This window comes from Oryctolagus cuniculus, chromosome 13, assembly GCF_964237555.1.
Source record: "Oryctolagus cuniculus chromosome 13, mOryCun1.1, whole genome shotgun sequence".
NCBI lineage: Eukaryota > Metazoa > Chordata > Mammalia > Lagomorpha > Leporidae > Oryctolagus > Oryctolagus cuniculus.
The window spans coordinates 48,828,830-48,845,051 of record NC_091444.1 but is presented as its reverse complement, the minus strand read 5'-3'; the positions used below and the strand labels follow the sequence as shown (position 1 = coordinate 48,845,051).

Sequence of the window (16,222 nt, the reverse complement as noted above, 5' to 3'; positions counted from 1 at the left end):
TTTACTTGAAAGATCTAAAGAGAAGCAGAGGCAGAGAGAGATAGATGTCTTCCATCCACTGGTTTACTCCCCAAATGGCCACAACAGCTTGAGCTGCAACCGATCCGAAGCCAGGAGCCAGGAGCCTCTTCAGGGTCTCCCATGTGGGTGCAGGGACCCAAGGACTTGGGCCATCTTCTGCTGCTTTCCCAGGCCATAGCAGAGAGCTGGATTGGAAGAGGAGCAGCCAGGATTTGAACTGGCGCCCATATGGGATGCTACGATTGCAGGCAGCAGCTTTACCTGCTACATCACAGTGCCGGCCCCTTGTTTGCCTTTAAATAAAATGTTTTAAATAGTACACAGAAGTATAAAGAAAGGTTGAGCTGTTTTAAAATATGTAGTCACATAGTCACATCAAGTGGTAGGAGTGTTGATCTGCAGATAAAGTGAGCTGTTTCCTATCTCAGTCTTGAGACTGGGTGAATGGTCCTTTCAGGCTAACTCCCGTTCCACCATTACCATCTGCGGCCTTCCCCGATGGTGGAGCAACTGGCCGCTGTAGAAACAAGGCTGGTCCACCATGCCCGCCGACGCCTCACCTGCCACCTGCCCCCTATTTCATCTCAGTCTGCCGTAATTTGTACGGGATTGTCTTCATTATAATCAGATTAAGTCAGTGGCTGCTGTCTGGCTTTTTGGGGTGGGGGTGCTCTGTGTATTCTTGCTTGAATGCAAAGCAGTTGCTAATTATGTATGAGTCTGAGAACATAGTGTTAAGGGTGACTATATCTGAATTAATTGTCATTAGTAATGTCTCATAGTTTATGAACATATTCTCTGCTTGACTAAAAAATCATAAATAGTGAGTTTTTATTTTAAGATCTCAGTGTGAAATAGCTTTGAGAGGACACCTTCGTGTGTCTTAATTTCAGACCTATTACCAGCTGGGTCTCATTCATGCATTGCTTGTCCAGTAGCTAATTATTATTCACATTTTTGCAGCTTAATTGCAACCTCTGTTCTCTCACCAGTGTGAATCCAGTCTTGAATCTGCAGGAGTGATACTGCAGTCAGCAGATCTAGCCCACAACAAAGCAGACCTGTGTTTTGGGCACTGGGGGTAGCTGATGTGGAAGTACATGTTAGTGCCTTTTAGGCGAGAGCAATCAAGATGCCTTTTCTGAGTTGGACTTTCTTGTGTTGTAAAAGGAAAGGCTCATACAAATTTTACTATGCTTGTGTTAGTCGTCGTCTTCATAAAGGAAAACTTAGGCAGTTGGCTTTAATAAACAATTACCTCGATCATTGATTTCACATCGTTCAAGAATACTGTTCATGAAAGTCATGAAGATTTAGTGGAATTTGGAAGAATATTTATTTTCCCTGTTTTGAAGTTGACAATGTCAGAGAAATGATGACTTTTTGGTGACACAAGTCTTTCCAAATTTAAATTGCACTGTGGAAATCATAACTGGAGTAAGTGTAGTAGATCATGGCACATACTCAATTAAATGTGCATTTGCTCAGTTTTTTTCAACAGCTGTTTTGTTACCACTTATTTTTTAAATAAGGACTCCTGTAGAAGTGTGTAACACAATAAAGAGTAGTTTCCGGAGCTGTGTGAAGAGTTTGCTGTGACTCTTGCCATAGGCTGTGAAGGATTTGGAAGGCTCTTAGGCTCAGCCAGTCCAGCTCCCTGAATTTTATGTTTGTGGCAACTCAGGTGAGTTAACCATGACTGAAGAATAAGCTTAGGCGGGGCTCCAGGTACAGCACTGCCATTTAGTAGCTAGTAATTTACCTAATCTCACTAAGCCTCCATTTCCTTGTCTGTGAAATGGGGACAATAATGGGACTTACTCCCGTGGTTGCAAAGATCAGATAAGATTCTACCCCTGGAGCGCTTACTAATGTGGTGCTTGGCACATGTCCACCAGTCTTAGCAGTAAGGTTAGCACCAAGTCTTCAAGTGAATTGAAGGCCAGGCTGGGTGCAACCTCAGCTGCTCTCCCCGGCTCCCCTCTGGCCAGCTCCTGAATTATAGTACAATAAGGAACATTTCAGCACTTTGTACTGGCCGCCACCCCCACCCCACCCCCGTTCTGGTGACAACAAAGCTGCTTTATTTTATGTCCTCTGTTGGGCCCCAGCACCGCCAGCAGTGATGCCCAGTGGCCAGGAAGACAGGCAGTACCCATCTCCACACCTGTGTTTGGGGGTGACTGGCACAGCATAATTAGGAACAAGAGGTTCCTTCCCAAGACACAGGGAGACCCCTGCCCCCAGCCTCTCTGGGTAGGACAGTACCCACAGGCAGGTTTGTGTGTTCCTAGTGTAAGTCCACACACCTATAAAGACCAAAGGAAAGGGTAAACACTTTGTTTTAAAAGTTACTGATGATAAGTATCAACTGGTGGTAAACGGTGGTTAGTTTTGCTGCCAGTTTTAGGGTGGGCCACATAGAATGGTTGGGCTAGGTAATTGCTAAACTAACAAATTTAAATGTCCACCTACTCAAGACTTTGGAATCCAAGAATCGTATCTTGCAATCTGGAAGTTCACAGCCTAGAGCACCCTGTGAAATATAGACATTAACAAGATTAGCATGACCTTATTCAAAGTGATGGCTGATTGTCATTGCCTGTGCCAGCTCGGGGATTTGAACCAGAGATAAACAATGTATTTTAGCTGGCATCATGGCACAGTAATAGGCTAAAGGAGAGAATTATCCAAGAAGTTATGTGGCTTGTCCATGACCAAGCAGTGCTGTGATTAATACATCTCAGTGAAACCGGTGAGCATCTATTGAGGCTCATATGCAGCAAAGTGTTGGCTCACAGGTCATTAAATCTGGCCACTCACTTGACCAAGAAGTTTGGGGGATTTAAGGGAGAGACCCATGGAAATGCAAAGCTATTGTGAAAGAAAGATAGCCTGGAAGAACAGCGGAGTGGCTGTGAAATCGCTGTCTGGTGTAGCTCAGTGTCAGGCGACCACTCAGCGACAGTGGTACAGGGAAAGCTATAGCAGGAGGTAGGATAATCTGAAAAATTAGAGGAAAGACCACAGGGCTGCTAAGACTCTCTCACAGTTGTAGCATCTTGCAAATCTGGGAGAACCCAAGTCTCTTCTCATCTCTTTTTCTCCCCTAAAAAGGAGGACCAACCATTCCCTTCACTTCAGGGGAAGTCTGATTTATAAAGAAGAGGCTTACAGAAATAATGAAAAGTTCGTGTTTCACATACGGTCAAATGACATAGCAGTGACAGCTCTCCAGCCCTCCGGAGCCCCAGGGGCTTCCCTGCGTCCAAGCAGCCGTGCCCCTGTGCCTGCAACAGTGCACAACTCTGTCCGAACCCCTGCAGCGCTTCTCGTCTAGACGCCAGCGTGCCTTCCCTGCCGCTCTGTGTATGTGCTTGTCAATGTCCCACGCCATCGACTGCAGCGGGCAGCGCCATGCCCTCCAGGATCCTGTTGTGCGCAGACTTGCTGTCTCCAGAGTGATGGTCCCCAAACTCCCTCACTCCTTTACCTCTCCCCTCAAACCTGAAGGGCGCCAGCTGTCCTCTGCCTGTGCTGCTGCCACAGGCCCAGCTCTGCCAGGGTACGAATCCACAAAGCTTACTCGACTCACCGTAAATCAACCACTGACTGCACATGGGCTCTCAGCCCTGCCCCAAAGCCCAGCCTCATTTCTCTCCAACCTTGTTTCTCCACATGCTGCAGTCACTTCACTAAGCCTCTGAACCCATCAGTCTGTGTCTCTCTCCCTCTCTGTCTCCCCCCATTTGGTCCTGGCACCTGCTTCCAAGACAAAATGGGAGCCCGTGGACAAGAACTGCCCGTCGTTCCCCCAGGACCCTCTCCTGTCCTCCTTGTTAATAGGGGGGCCAGAGGGAGGCCTGCCCACCCTGGCCTTTCCTTCCTATGTTCTTCTTTTAAATGTTTTCCTTTTTTTCAAAAAGCAGAAAGCAAGAGTGACTGAGACAAAGAGATCATGTACCCACCATTCGCCCCCCAAATACCCACAACAGTTAGGGCTGGGACAGGCTGAAGCCAGAGTCTCAGAACTCCATCTGGGTCTCCCACATGGGTGGTAGGGACCCAACTCTTGGAGGGATCACCTTCCTCCCAAGGTGCACAATAGCAGGACACTGGAATTGGAAGTGGATGTGGGACTCCAACCCAGACAGGAGGCAGGTGTCCCAGGTGACACCTTTGTGTCTCTCGGCCTCCCCTTGTCCCTCATCCCCCATCACCTCTGTCCTCTCCCTGCCTCCCAGACTTTGTAGAAGCTAGCCATATGCAGTGCCTGCCTTTGCTTACCTTTCTCACTCCAGACTGGGTCTTTTGCTGGCCTCCAGGAAAGCACCTCCGGCCACCAGAGACTGCCTTGTGTCGTTCAGCCCTCTGGCATCCCCCAGTCCTCACTGTGCCTGACTTCCCAGAGGCATTCCATGCTGCTGTTCCCACTTCCTTCCCCGTGCCTGCTTGTGACTTGTCTTTCTCTCTCACTGCCGGTGCTTCCTTCCTTCAGCCTGAAGCCTTCCCGTCCTCCTCCAGGCTCTTACATGTTGAGGCTCTGCAGAATTGCCCCTGGGCTCTCATTCTGCCTGCTCCCCAGGTCCGTGCCCTCACTCCTGTGGGGAGCTGGTGTCGCACGCACAGACACACAAATTCTTGCCTCCTGCCCCTGCTTCCCCAGGACTTCAGCCCCGTACCCCTACCCTCACCTACCTGACAGCAGCTCAAAACTGAGCTCTTCTAAAATACCAGACTTACCATCTGCCCTGGCATGCCAGCCAGAGCGTTGCCTGCAATGCTTCTGTGTCTTGCCTTGCCTCTCTGGTCCTGTTGATTTTGCTGCGTCAGTATTGCTGGAGTCTGCCGCCTGTTCCCCATGCCCAGTGGCCATGCTCTGTCCCATGGGGCTCCCCAGTACCTTCTCTGCACTTGTCCTGAGCATGCCTTCTTCCTGGAACCCCTCTGCCTCACCTTCTCCTCCCTCCTCCTGCACTCCCTGTGCAGGGAAGCTTCGCCTGTCCCTGCACCTGGTCCCTGCCATGAACATGCTGGCTCACAGGCTGTGGGCGTCTCCCTCCTGACTCTCGCCATTGCTGTAATGCTACCTTCACCCAAGTCTTCTGTTAATATGTCCACCCCTCCAACCTGTAAGCACTATGAGCGTGAAGACTGGCATTTGAGCCACGCTCAGCATGGAGCAGACTGGCAAATACTGCACTGAGGAGGGGATGGCTGGGGAGAATATCCATGATGGAAGCCCTCAGATTGTGCATTCCATTTTGGCTCATTTCTGCTTACTTTCTTTTTAAAGATGTATTTATTTGAAAGGTAGAGCCACCCAGAGAGATCTTGCATCCACTGTTTCCCTCCCACCACTGGTTCCCTCCACCAAAATGGGCACAACAGCCAGGACTAGACCAAGCTGAATCCAGGAACCCTGTCTTGGTCTCCCACATGGGTGCAGGGGCCCAAGCACTTGGGTCATCTTCCACTGCTTCCCAGGCGCATCAGCAGGGGGCTGGATCAGAAGTGGAGCAGCTGGGACTCGAACCTGCACTTTGATAAAAGTTGCTGGTGTATGTAGCACCCACTGCTTGCTTTCTAAAGGAGATACTGTTAAGCAGCAGGTTTGAGCAGCCTGAGAGAGAATCATGGATGTTTAAATAGTCAGTGTTTGATCCTCTTCCACATTGGGTGTGGCTTCCGGTGGCCCCTGAAGCCCAGATGTGACAGTGAGGAATCATTTGGGATGTGCTCTGCAGCCTCTCCCTGTAGGGAACGCAGCAGGTACCTGATTGCTCCTACCTTTTCCTCCCAACCTGCGCTGTCTCTGTTCTCAGTTCAGGTCTCACAAGTGATTCAAGTGCCTGCTTTTCGCTAATCGTGCTTACCGTCAAACGACTTGGGTGTCTGTCCTGAGTCGCCTTTCTGTCTTGCAAACATTGGGTGTTTCAGGTTGACTTTTTCCCGAGGGTGCTCAGGCTCCCTCCCAGCCTGAGCTGGGCACTATCTACCGCTGAGGCGATAGAACGGGGGACCCCACATGATCCTCCAGCACTGCAGCCTCTGCGAGGCGGCAGCTCGACGCGTGCCTGTCCGAGAGAGGCTGCTGTCTGTCTGTTGCCCCCTGGCGTTCTGTCTTTCCTCTCCGGCCACCTTTCTTTTTGCTTTTGACATTCTGTAGCTTCACTACAGCATATCTAAGTAAGCTTTGAATGCTCCGCAGCCGCATTACACTGCTGTGTCAGCCCACCTGCTCATGCCATATCCATCTCACTGCTAGTTTTTGTTTTAGTAGGGTGAAGTCTTGGAAGTAGTCCTTTCTGTCCTGTCCGGGCGCTCGTATTTGGTGGGCGTGAGTCTGTGGGAATGCTGGAGGCCTGGTCCAGGGCAGTTTCCTACAAAGGCCAGCTGCATGTACCTCCACCCGGTGCCGGGGCCACTTTGCAGAGGCTCCTTGGGCTCTGAGTTTCCTGGGGAGCTTTTGGGTGCGCTGCCCGGCCTGCCTCTGGCCCTGGCAGATGTTGCAGTTGGCATCTGTCTCTCAGGCCTGCTTGGTGCTCACTGCATTCCCTGTGGATTAAATGCACTTTGGGGGAAAGGAAGTTGCCTTGGAGATTTGCTTTGTTGTCTGCTAGCCCAGCGATGTGTTTATAACTCGGCTCCATCAAGGCACTCGTTTCTCCAGCTTGTTTGTTGGCTTGTTTTGTTTCTGTGACTCGAGGCTCCTTCAGCGTCCCTTCCACTCTGCTGGAAGTGTGGATCTTTGAAGCGGTTTTCACTGCCAGCAACCAGGGGAGGTGGACTAGCTTAGGGAAGCAAGATGCAAAACTAATGAGCCCAAAAAGAAAGAGCGAGTTGTTCAGGGTCACGTGTCAGAAGCTGTCCCCGCCACTCCCCAGGATGTCAGTGGGACTTGGTTCTGCCTGTGGTCCTCCAGGGCATGTCTTTGTTGCTGTTCTTGGTCGCTGTCGGCCCGTGGCCCTGCTCGTTTAGTCCCAGAGCCCGTGTCTCCCTCCCTAATTGCGCGTGCCCGTCCTGTTAAATTCATGCTCCACCCCAGTGTTCGTTCTTAAGCTTAGCTCCTGGTAGAGACCACATGAACGACAGTGTTATTCTCCGGGTAACCAAAGGTGCGTACTCGCATGGCGTCCATCCATCAACAAATCGCGTCAGTTACTCCAACACGCATTTACCAAATTTCTAAAGCCATCTTTCTCAGGTGGAATTTTCTCCACCGAGGGAAGATATCCTGGACATGTGATCAAAGGGTTTGGGGTTGAGGTTCCCAAGGGGCAGTGAGGAGAGTAGATGGGGGAAGGCAGGGGCAGCTGGTCCCGAGGGGCCATCCTCTGGGGTTCACCCTTTGCTACTGCCACCTGGTGGCCACCGCAGGCCCAGCCTGAGAAGAGAGGGGAGGCAGTGGTGAAAGCTAAGGCAAGAGTGAGGGGGCGGGAAGGTGAGCAGGGAAGCTCCTCTTTCTTCACAGGTTTGAGTCAAGCCCTTCCCACCTAGGTAGTAACAACCCGCGCCATTTATTTTCTGCTTTTCCAGATCAATGAACTGAGCCATGTTCAGATCCCAGTTATGTTGATGCCAGATGACTTCAAAGCCTATTCAAAGATCAAAGTGGACAATCACCTGTTTAACAAGTAAGTGCAAGTGGGACCTGTCCCAGCCATGGCTGCCAGGAGTGTGACTTTTGTGAATTTCAGAACTCGTAATTTTTCTATGGGTGGGAGTAAAGTTTTGCTGATGAAGTTAATCCTGTGATAAACACAACCATCTGTGATTTTCGGAGAAGCAGCAGCAGGTCCTCTGGGATAATATCTCTTTGCCATATGGCATATTGTTCTCTATGAATATCTCATACATTAAAAGTGATATTCTCATTACCATTTAAATTTTTTGAAGCCATAAATGGCTTGGATATTTTAAGCAGTTAGGATCCTCTACTGTCTTATGGAAAACTTTGAAAATGATGACGTTACAAACAGAAGTGACCGCGTCAAGGAATTAGGACCACATCAGAGAATTATGATACATTTTTGTGCAACATAATTGGATGCCACGTTGGCACCAAGCCGCTTTCTCTGTCGTTGGAGTGCTGTTTACAGCGTCATTGGTGGGCGCTTGTTAGGTATGAGGCAGCCCACTAGCAGCCAGAGATGCAGTGCTATAGGGGACCTGGCCCTGCCTTCAGTGAGCTCCCCGTCTGTCTGATGGCTGAAAACTGACAGGTGTGTGGACAGCTGTGCTTCAGTGTGCAGGGTGCACGCATGCGTGCCATCTCCATGTGTGCTTCCACGGGGGAACCGAGGAGGGAGCAGCTCTGAGCCAGCTGAGGGAGCCTCAGAGAAATCCCTCCCACGTGAGGATCAGTGATGAAGTTTCCGAGTGGGGCCCTCATTCTGCCGTAAAGCCAATGTCTTGATTTCTCTCATAATGCTGTTTGGAGGGTGACTTTGAGGGAATTTTCCCCATCCAAATTTGAAATGTGGTATTTATATACAATAGGCTGTGCAAGGCGTGCGGGCGAGCCTTGCTGCGTCAGCTTCACTCAGCAGTAACAGAGTGCACGTGGGGCCTGCTCTGCTGCCCCTGGCCTCTCCCCTCCCTGCACCTTTCCTCTGCCCAGCCTCTTCCCTTCCCGCACTTCTTCCTTGGGCAGTGGCCACTGCATGTGGGCGGGACAAAGAGCCCATACCGTCCCAGCGTGCCTGGGACAGGGAAGACGATGTCACCAATGCCTTCCCAAGTCTCCCAGATCTTACTGGCTCTGTGAAACACCAGGGATCTTCAGAAAGTTCATGGAAAATGTGTTACTATGAAGAAACTGCACATGGATTTCATAAAAGTATTTTGTACCAAAATGAACTTACCTTTCAGTTCCCTTTTTCCATGAACTCTCTCAAGTCCCCTTGTGCACCTGTGGCTTCGGTGGCTCCTGAGCGCCAAGCACGGCTTTGGCAGTGGGACACGAGTCTGGGTAACTCCTTGTCTCCCTGAGCTGTCCTCCACCCTGTGGTCGTTTCAGAGAAAACATGCCGAGCCATTTCAAGTTTAAGGAATACTGCCCCATGGTTTTCCGTAATCTGCGGGAGAGATTCGGAATCGATGACCAGGATTTCCAGGTGAGTTCCCTCTGTGACATTTGCTTCAAACGGGACGTGGCTCTCACCTGCCTCTTGCTCTGTGAAATAGGATGTATACCCATAACAACACAAGCAATTATGCAATAGCCACCCCCCGCTCCCCCCGCCGCACGTAGGAAGTTTGGGTGTTATTTGTGAAGGGGAAAGGGTTCTCCCAGGGACCCTCTGTGCCATGCAGTGTCCACGCACACCTCGGTCCTCTGCCCAGAGAGCGAGCAGGTGAGTCTCACTGGATACTCTCATTGCCAAGCGGAAGCATTCGCCCAGCGCAGCCGCCTCTTGGTTTCTGTGATCAGATGGGTCAGCAGTGTGTGTGAAAAAGTCCCATTTCCTGTCTTTGCACGGGCCACTGAGGAATCTCAGGAGGTGTTTTCTTGCTGCGTTGCTGCTCTTCAAGTTGGCCACCTCTGACTCTCACTGCAGCACTTGGGAAAGGCCAGGGCCCTGCTGTGGCTGTCAGGAACCCCCGTCCTCGGCACAGGCTGTGGAGCATCTTTCTCTTGCCTCCCACGCCTGCCACGTACAAATGCGAGCTGTCGCTTTCCACCCCTACCTGCCTGGTCCTCAGCCCTAACTTCTGAGCATCTGTTTCCGTTTTTAAAATCATTATTCCTAAGAAAGCTCCTGACATGGGTTAGTTACCTGAATTCTTTATCACCAGCCAAGTTTTTTTTTTTTTTCTTTAAGATTTATTTATTTATTTGAAAGGCAGAGTTACAGAGAGAGGGAGAGAGACTGAGAAGGAGAGGTCTTCCATTCCCTGGCTCACTCCCCAAATGGCTGCAACAGCTGGTGCTGGGCTGGTCCAAAGCCAGAACCGGGAGCTTCTTCCAGGTCTTCCACGTGGGTGCAGAGGCCCAAGCACTTGGGCCATTTTCCAGTGTTTTCCCAGGCGTCTCAGCAAGGATCTGGATTGGAAGTGGAGCAGCCAGGACTCGAACCAGCGCCCATACGGGATGTTCACTTCGCAGACAGAGGCTTTACCTGCCACGCCACAATGCTGGCCCCCCAGATTTTTTTTCAACACCATGGAAATTTTTCAGAACCTAAGTACTAACATCTTTTTAAATCTCATCAAATGCAGCACACATATTCACTAGTTAGCCCTGTACTGGAAATCCTAGTTTATCATGTGTTAATTGCCACGTTGCCACCCTGGGTGACCTTACAAGTTGAGTCCAGGGACAGCTTATCCCCACCCTGATGGAATAGGGTCCCAGAAGCAAACCACATTTAGTACGCGTTCCTGAGGATTTGTGCTCCCACTCCCCAGCCGCCCCCTTGTTGAAAATTTCCAAGAATTTCTCCCATGCTTACTCAGCCATGAGAAGCTGCCGTGTTTGGAAAAGCATTGCTGCCCAGGCTGTGGGGTGACATTCACCCATCGTGGGCTGGGCTGTGGCTTTCACAGAGGTCCAGATCCTGAGCCAGGCTCCCCATGTGTGCCAGAGCCCACCAGGAGGAGTGCAGCAGGCAGGATGTGGGCACCTGCTTTGTTCTGAGATCCATGCCGGAGCCAACACTCAGGTTGGGGCTTAATTTTCAAGAGAGGACTTAGCTCACAATTATGGGCTTGAAATTTACTGCTGAAAAAATAAGTAACTTTTAAAGAAGAATCGTTGGAATAGTAAAAAAGGTTTCTATGAAGTAAAAGTGAATAATCACATATAATTTAAGAACTGTTACCACAGTTGAAGAGACCATATGAAAATGGATTAGACACTGTAAAGGAATTAACAGCAGATAGCTTTGACATTTTAAAATCTCCCCTGTCTGACTCTGATGCCAAACAGGATGTCCTCCCTCTGTCCCTATCTATTTTTTTTTTTTTTAATGAAATGACAGCATTGGGCCAGCGCCGCAGCTCAACAGGCTAATCCTTCACCTTGCGGCGCTGGCACACCGGGTTCTAGTCCCTGTCGGGGTGCCAGAGTCTGTCCCGGTTGCTCTTCTTCCTGTCCAGCTCTCTGCTGTGGCCCAGAAGTGCAGTGGAGGATGGCCCAAGTGCTTGGGCCCTGCACCCCATGGGAGACCAGGAGAAGCACCTGGCTTCTGGCTTCGGATCAGCGCGGTGCGCCAGCCGCAGCACGTCGGCCGCAGCGGCCATTGGAGGGTGAACCAACAGCAAAGGAAGACCTTTCTCTCTGTCTCTCTCACTGTCCACTCTGTCAAAAAAAAAAAAGAAAGAAAGAAAAGAAATGACAGCATTGATGTTTCCCAGAAACTGACCCTCGAGGGCTTGTGCCGTGGTCCCTTGTCAGTGTCCTCAATTCATTACCGAAATGAAGTGTGTCATACTTCCTCTCATCCCCGGTTCTGTTAAAGAGATCCACCGTGATGCCATTGCGTTCCCAGTTGTGCACTGCAGCAGGTGAAAGTGGTTTTCAGCGTTTCCTGAAATGACCAGTTCATTGGCTAAAATTCTAATACGTGAGCCCGTTTTCCTTCCTTGTTTTCCCTCTAAAAACACAACCATGTCATTTGAAAGTTAAGTTCGTGCAAATTGCTGAGTACAGACTTTGAGGAGAAATTAGGCAAGTGGAGGATGACTCACAAGTAACTAATTGGCAAGTCTGTTAACCGCTTAGCCCGAGCGATCGGCACAGAGGAGCGTGTGAGTGTAATTAATCATTCTGCCGCACTCCTCCTCTCAGCGCTGCCTGGTGCTCTTGGCATTTTAATTGCTGCTTTCTCTCTGGCAACTGTATTTTTATTGAAAAAAAAAAAAAAAAAAAAAGTCGGCTTTCAGAGTAACTTCAGTAAACTAGAGGTATCCTTTTCTTCTCTCCCTAGTCTCATATTCCTGATTTCTTTCTCTCCCAAGAGGGCATGGGGCTCCCCAAGTTTCACTGAAAGCAGGCTTGTAAATGCAGGGCTGAACCCCATCTGTTGACTGCTCAGCTCAGAAAAAAGGTGGTGACAGCAGCTTGGGCTGTGGGGCGGTGCTGGGGTGGAGGCCGGAGGTGGGCAGGGCCAGGACCAGAGAGGCCATCACCTCACCTGTCGAGCAACTGACGCTTGCCCACCCAGCCTTGTTTTCCTGTCCCAGGTCTCCCTACTGGAAGCTTGCTACAGGGAGCCCCAGCCCCCACCCCTTTGGGTACTGGCAGCTGAATACTGTGTGTTTAAAAGGCAAGGTCTGGGGCTGGCATTCTGGTGTAGTGGGTAAAGCCAATGCCTGTAGTGCCAGCATCCCATATGGGCACCAGTTCAAGTCCTGGCTGCTCCACTTCCGATCCAACTCTCTGCTGTGGCATGGAAAAACAGTAGAAGATGGCCCAAGTCCTTGGACTCCTGTACCCACGTGGGAGACCCAGAAGAAGTTCCTGGTTCCTGGCTTCAGATCAGCTCAGCTCAGCTCTGGCCATTGGGGTCATTTGGGGAGTGAACCAGCGGATGGAAGATTTCTCTCTCTGTCTCTACCTCTCTCTCTCTGTAACTCTTTCAAGTAAAGAAAATAAATCTTTAAAAAACAAAAGGCAACGTCTTTTCCCCGGTCCATGCCTGTGAGCGGCTTTGGCTACACTTCCCAGCCTGTTGTGAGAAGCAGGCTCGGTGACCCAGGCTCTCAGCTTTGGGAGGCCACTGCTTGGTGAGGGGCCCCAGGCGCTGCCTTTCTGTGTTTATTTTCCTGTTGTGCTCACATTTTGAACAACTTTAAGTCAGTGTGGCAAGGAGAAGCTCCACTGTCTGGTTCAGACTTTCCCTCGAGTTTAGTGGAGAAAGATCTCAGCTGGTCTTCTTTGTGTGAATGCCTTTTTGCAGCACTGGAAAAAGCTGGTACTGACCAACGTTGACCACTCCGATCAAAGCAGAATGCAGTAATTAACCTGTGTCACTGACCTCTGTGAACTTAAACTTCCTAAAAGGAGATGAAAAACGTGTAAACATTTGTATCTTTTCTGTAATTTTTTTTAAGATTCATGTTATTTATTTGAAAGGCAGAATGACAGAGAGATCTTCCATCTGCTGATATGCCCCTCAGATGGCCATAATAGCCAGGGCTGGGCAGGAAAAGCTAGGAGCCTGGCACTCCATCTGTGCCTCCTAAATGGGAGCCAGGGGCCCCAGTACTTGGTCTGTCCTCTAGTGCCTTTGCATGCACATCTCTGGTAGCTGGACCAGAAGTGGAGCAACTAGGACTTGAATCATACTGCAATATGGGATGCTGGTATCGCAAGCGGAGTTTAACGCTCTGTGCCACAATGCCAGCCCCTGTCTCTCTCTCTAGGTTTGATTTCTTGAGTATCTTTTTTTAAAGATTTATTTTTTTCTTTGCAAGCAGAGTTACAGGGAGAGGGAGGGAGGGAAGGAGGGGTAGGAAGAGAATCCTCCAACAGACTCTGTCTAGCTCTGCAGCTGGCTGGCAGCCCTGTGGGTTTGCATGGGGGGTGGGGTTATGATGTCATGAAGTCTGTATTTTTTTGTTATTGTTTGAGAGGTGCAGAGAGAGGAAGATACAGAGCTCCCATCTGCTTAGCTAGTTCACTTCTCAAATGGCTGCAGCAGTCGGGGCTGGGCCAGACTGAAGCCAGGAGCCAAGAGCTTCATCTGGGTCTCCCACGTGGGTCGCAGGGGCCCAAACACCTGGGTTATCCTCTGCTGTTTTTCCTAGGCCATTAACAGGGAGTTGTATCAGAAGTGGAGCAGCTGGGACTTGGACAGATGCCCATATGGGATGCCGGCGCTGCAGGCTGCAGCTTTACCCATGGTGGCTTTACCCTCTTAAGTATCTTTTTAAAATAAAACTTCTTTTCCTTGCTGTTAAATACATATTAAAGTGTGTGTGTGTGTGTGTGTGTACACCCAGCGCTTCCAGATTCAGAATGTAGCCTGTTAGTGTTTTTGAAGTGTTTGTACGGTGCTGAGCTGAATCCCGTTCTCCTGCTAGTTGTTTGTCCCGTGGGACTCCCCACTGCCACACCCTCAAGGCGTGTGTCCAGGTGCGCACTGCCCTGGGGACCGCCACCGTTCCTGTTGCCACAGTTGCATTTCTCCCATCGCCGCTGCCATCCTAAGCCTGGCGCCCCTTGGGTCTGTGATTTCACGTGTGATTGCCAGCTCAGTGTGTGTCGGCTCACACCTACTGCGCGCCAGGCTCAGTGTGAGACATGCCGTCCCATGCAGGAGAGGAGTCGGAGTGGAACAGTCCCTTTTTTTCTCAACTATTTTATGCCAGACGCTGAGCCAGGTGCTGGCAAGATTCGCAGAAACCCAGACACCATGACACTTTCTTGATGACCCTCCACACTCCTCTGTCCAGTCTCCCAGGCCAGTGGGAAGTCAGGCGGGGGCTACGTTCAAGTTTCTGAACTACCAGGCAGGGTTGCTCCCCAGAAACCGAAACGTCACGCAGGATAGAGCTGCTGCTGTCGGGTCTGAATAACGGGCGTCACTGAAACCCAGCCCTCTTGTTCCTCCTTCGGATAATACCAGGTTTACTTTCCCCTACTGCCTCTCCTGAATTAGAATCCCTCATTAATCACGTCTGATGCACTCTCTTCTTTGTATCTGTAGCAGAGACTTCTAATTTTAAAATAATTAACTTTAAAAGCGAACATCGTAAACTTTTGATGTTCTTGTTTCAAGTTTAAAAATAAAATTCTGAAGCATTAAGGCCTTCAGAGTATACTAAACTTGAGGGAATAAAAAACATTCTTCCAGGCCAGCTCTCTGCTGTGGCCCGGGAGTGCAGTGGAGGATGGCCCAGGTTCTTGGGCCCTGCACCTGCATGGGAGACCAGGAGAAGCACCTGGCACCTGGCTCCTGGCTTCGGATCAGCGCGGTGCGCCGGCCGCAGCGGCCATTGGAGGGTGAACCAACGGCAAAAGGAGGACTTTTCTCTCTGTCTCTCTCTCTCACTGTCCACTCTGCCTGTTTAAAAAAAAAAAAAAATTCTTCCAGTATCTCTAGAATATCAAGTCTATCAAATGAAAACATTTTTTCAAACGTAGAATGCCCACATGGACTTAAACTGCAGGAGAGAAGCGACTGTGTCTGGCTTGTGTGCCAGCTGCCCAGTTTTTAGCACAATACCTGGCTCCCGGCATGCCCTGAAGACATGTGCATGGAAGGAAGGGAAGGAGGGCGGGGCGGGGGGGGGGGGAGGACGGCGTACCAAGAGGCAGCAGCCTTCTGGTCGGAAGCACAGGGGCAGGAGACCTCACGTGACCCTGGCAGAATTGTGGGAGGTAATTGTGGGACAACAGCCAGGACACGCAGAGAATATAGAGATGGAGCAGAAGGCCTCAGCCCAGCTCTGCAGCCGGCATGCAGTCCTGCGGGTTTTGCATGGAGAGGTAGTGATGTCACACAGTCTGTGTTACTGTTTGAGAGGCACAGGGAGAGACAGCTCCCGTATGCTGCTTGATTCACTCCCCAAATGACCACAATTGCCAGAGCTGGGCTGGAGCCAGGTGGGAACTGGGAACACAACCCAGGTCTCCCACATGGGTGGTGACCCAAGTACTTGAGCCATCACCTGCAGCCTCCCAGGGTACACAGTAGCAGGAAGCTGGAATCGAGAGCCGAGCAGCGACTCAAACCCTGGCACTCTGATTCGGGATTTGGACGTCCCAAGTAGCATCTTAACCGCCACACCAAACATCTGCCCAGCTTCTGGCATTTTAATCTCTGTAGTCTAGCACCAACCCGAGATCTTAAAAGGCGATCTTGCAGCACTCTGTGAAGTTCCAGCGACTCTGCGGCTCTCCCCGTTGGTCAGCCCCTTCCATTTTTATGTTCTTTTCTTATAAATTGCTTCATTATTGATGAGCATGGAATTGCACCGTGGCTCACTCCCCACTATAATGAAAGCCATTCTGTGCTTGGGATCACAGTGCAGAACATCTCTGAGATTCCCCAGGAGCTTAACACAGGGCTTTGAACTCAGTGGGCATTTAATAAACCCTTGATGCCAGTGCTCAAGTGAGCACATAGGCCTTTAACTCTCCGAGAAGGCCAGAGGACCATCTGGGCCCACTCAGACGGGTCAAATGTGAACCCGCCTTCTCTGGGCAGCCGCTGCTGTCTCCTGGGCCATCAGACTTGAGGCCTATAAT

The 16,222-nt window shown here is 50.4% G+C and overlaps 1 protein-coding gene across 2 annotated transcripts in view; it reads left to right on the top strand.

Annotated features, from left to right (window-relative positions):
* PIP4K2A (phosphatidylinositol-5-phosphate 4-kinase type 2 alpha) overlaps nucleotides 1-16,222 on the top strand; it is a 180,633-nt gene that overhangs the window by 104,961 nt on the left and 59,450 nt on the right. For both annotated transcript variants that reach the window (XM_002717397.4, XM_051820700.2), the window contains exons 2-3: nucleotides 7,561-7,658; nucleotides 9,044-9,140. In XM_002717397.4, coding sequence (XP_002717443.3) covers nucleotides 7,561-7,658; nucleotides 9,044-9,140 — 195 coding nt within the window. The remainder of the gene's footprint in view (nucleotides 1-7,560; nucleotides 7,659-9,043; nucleotides 9,141-16,222) is intronic.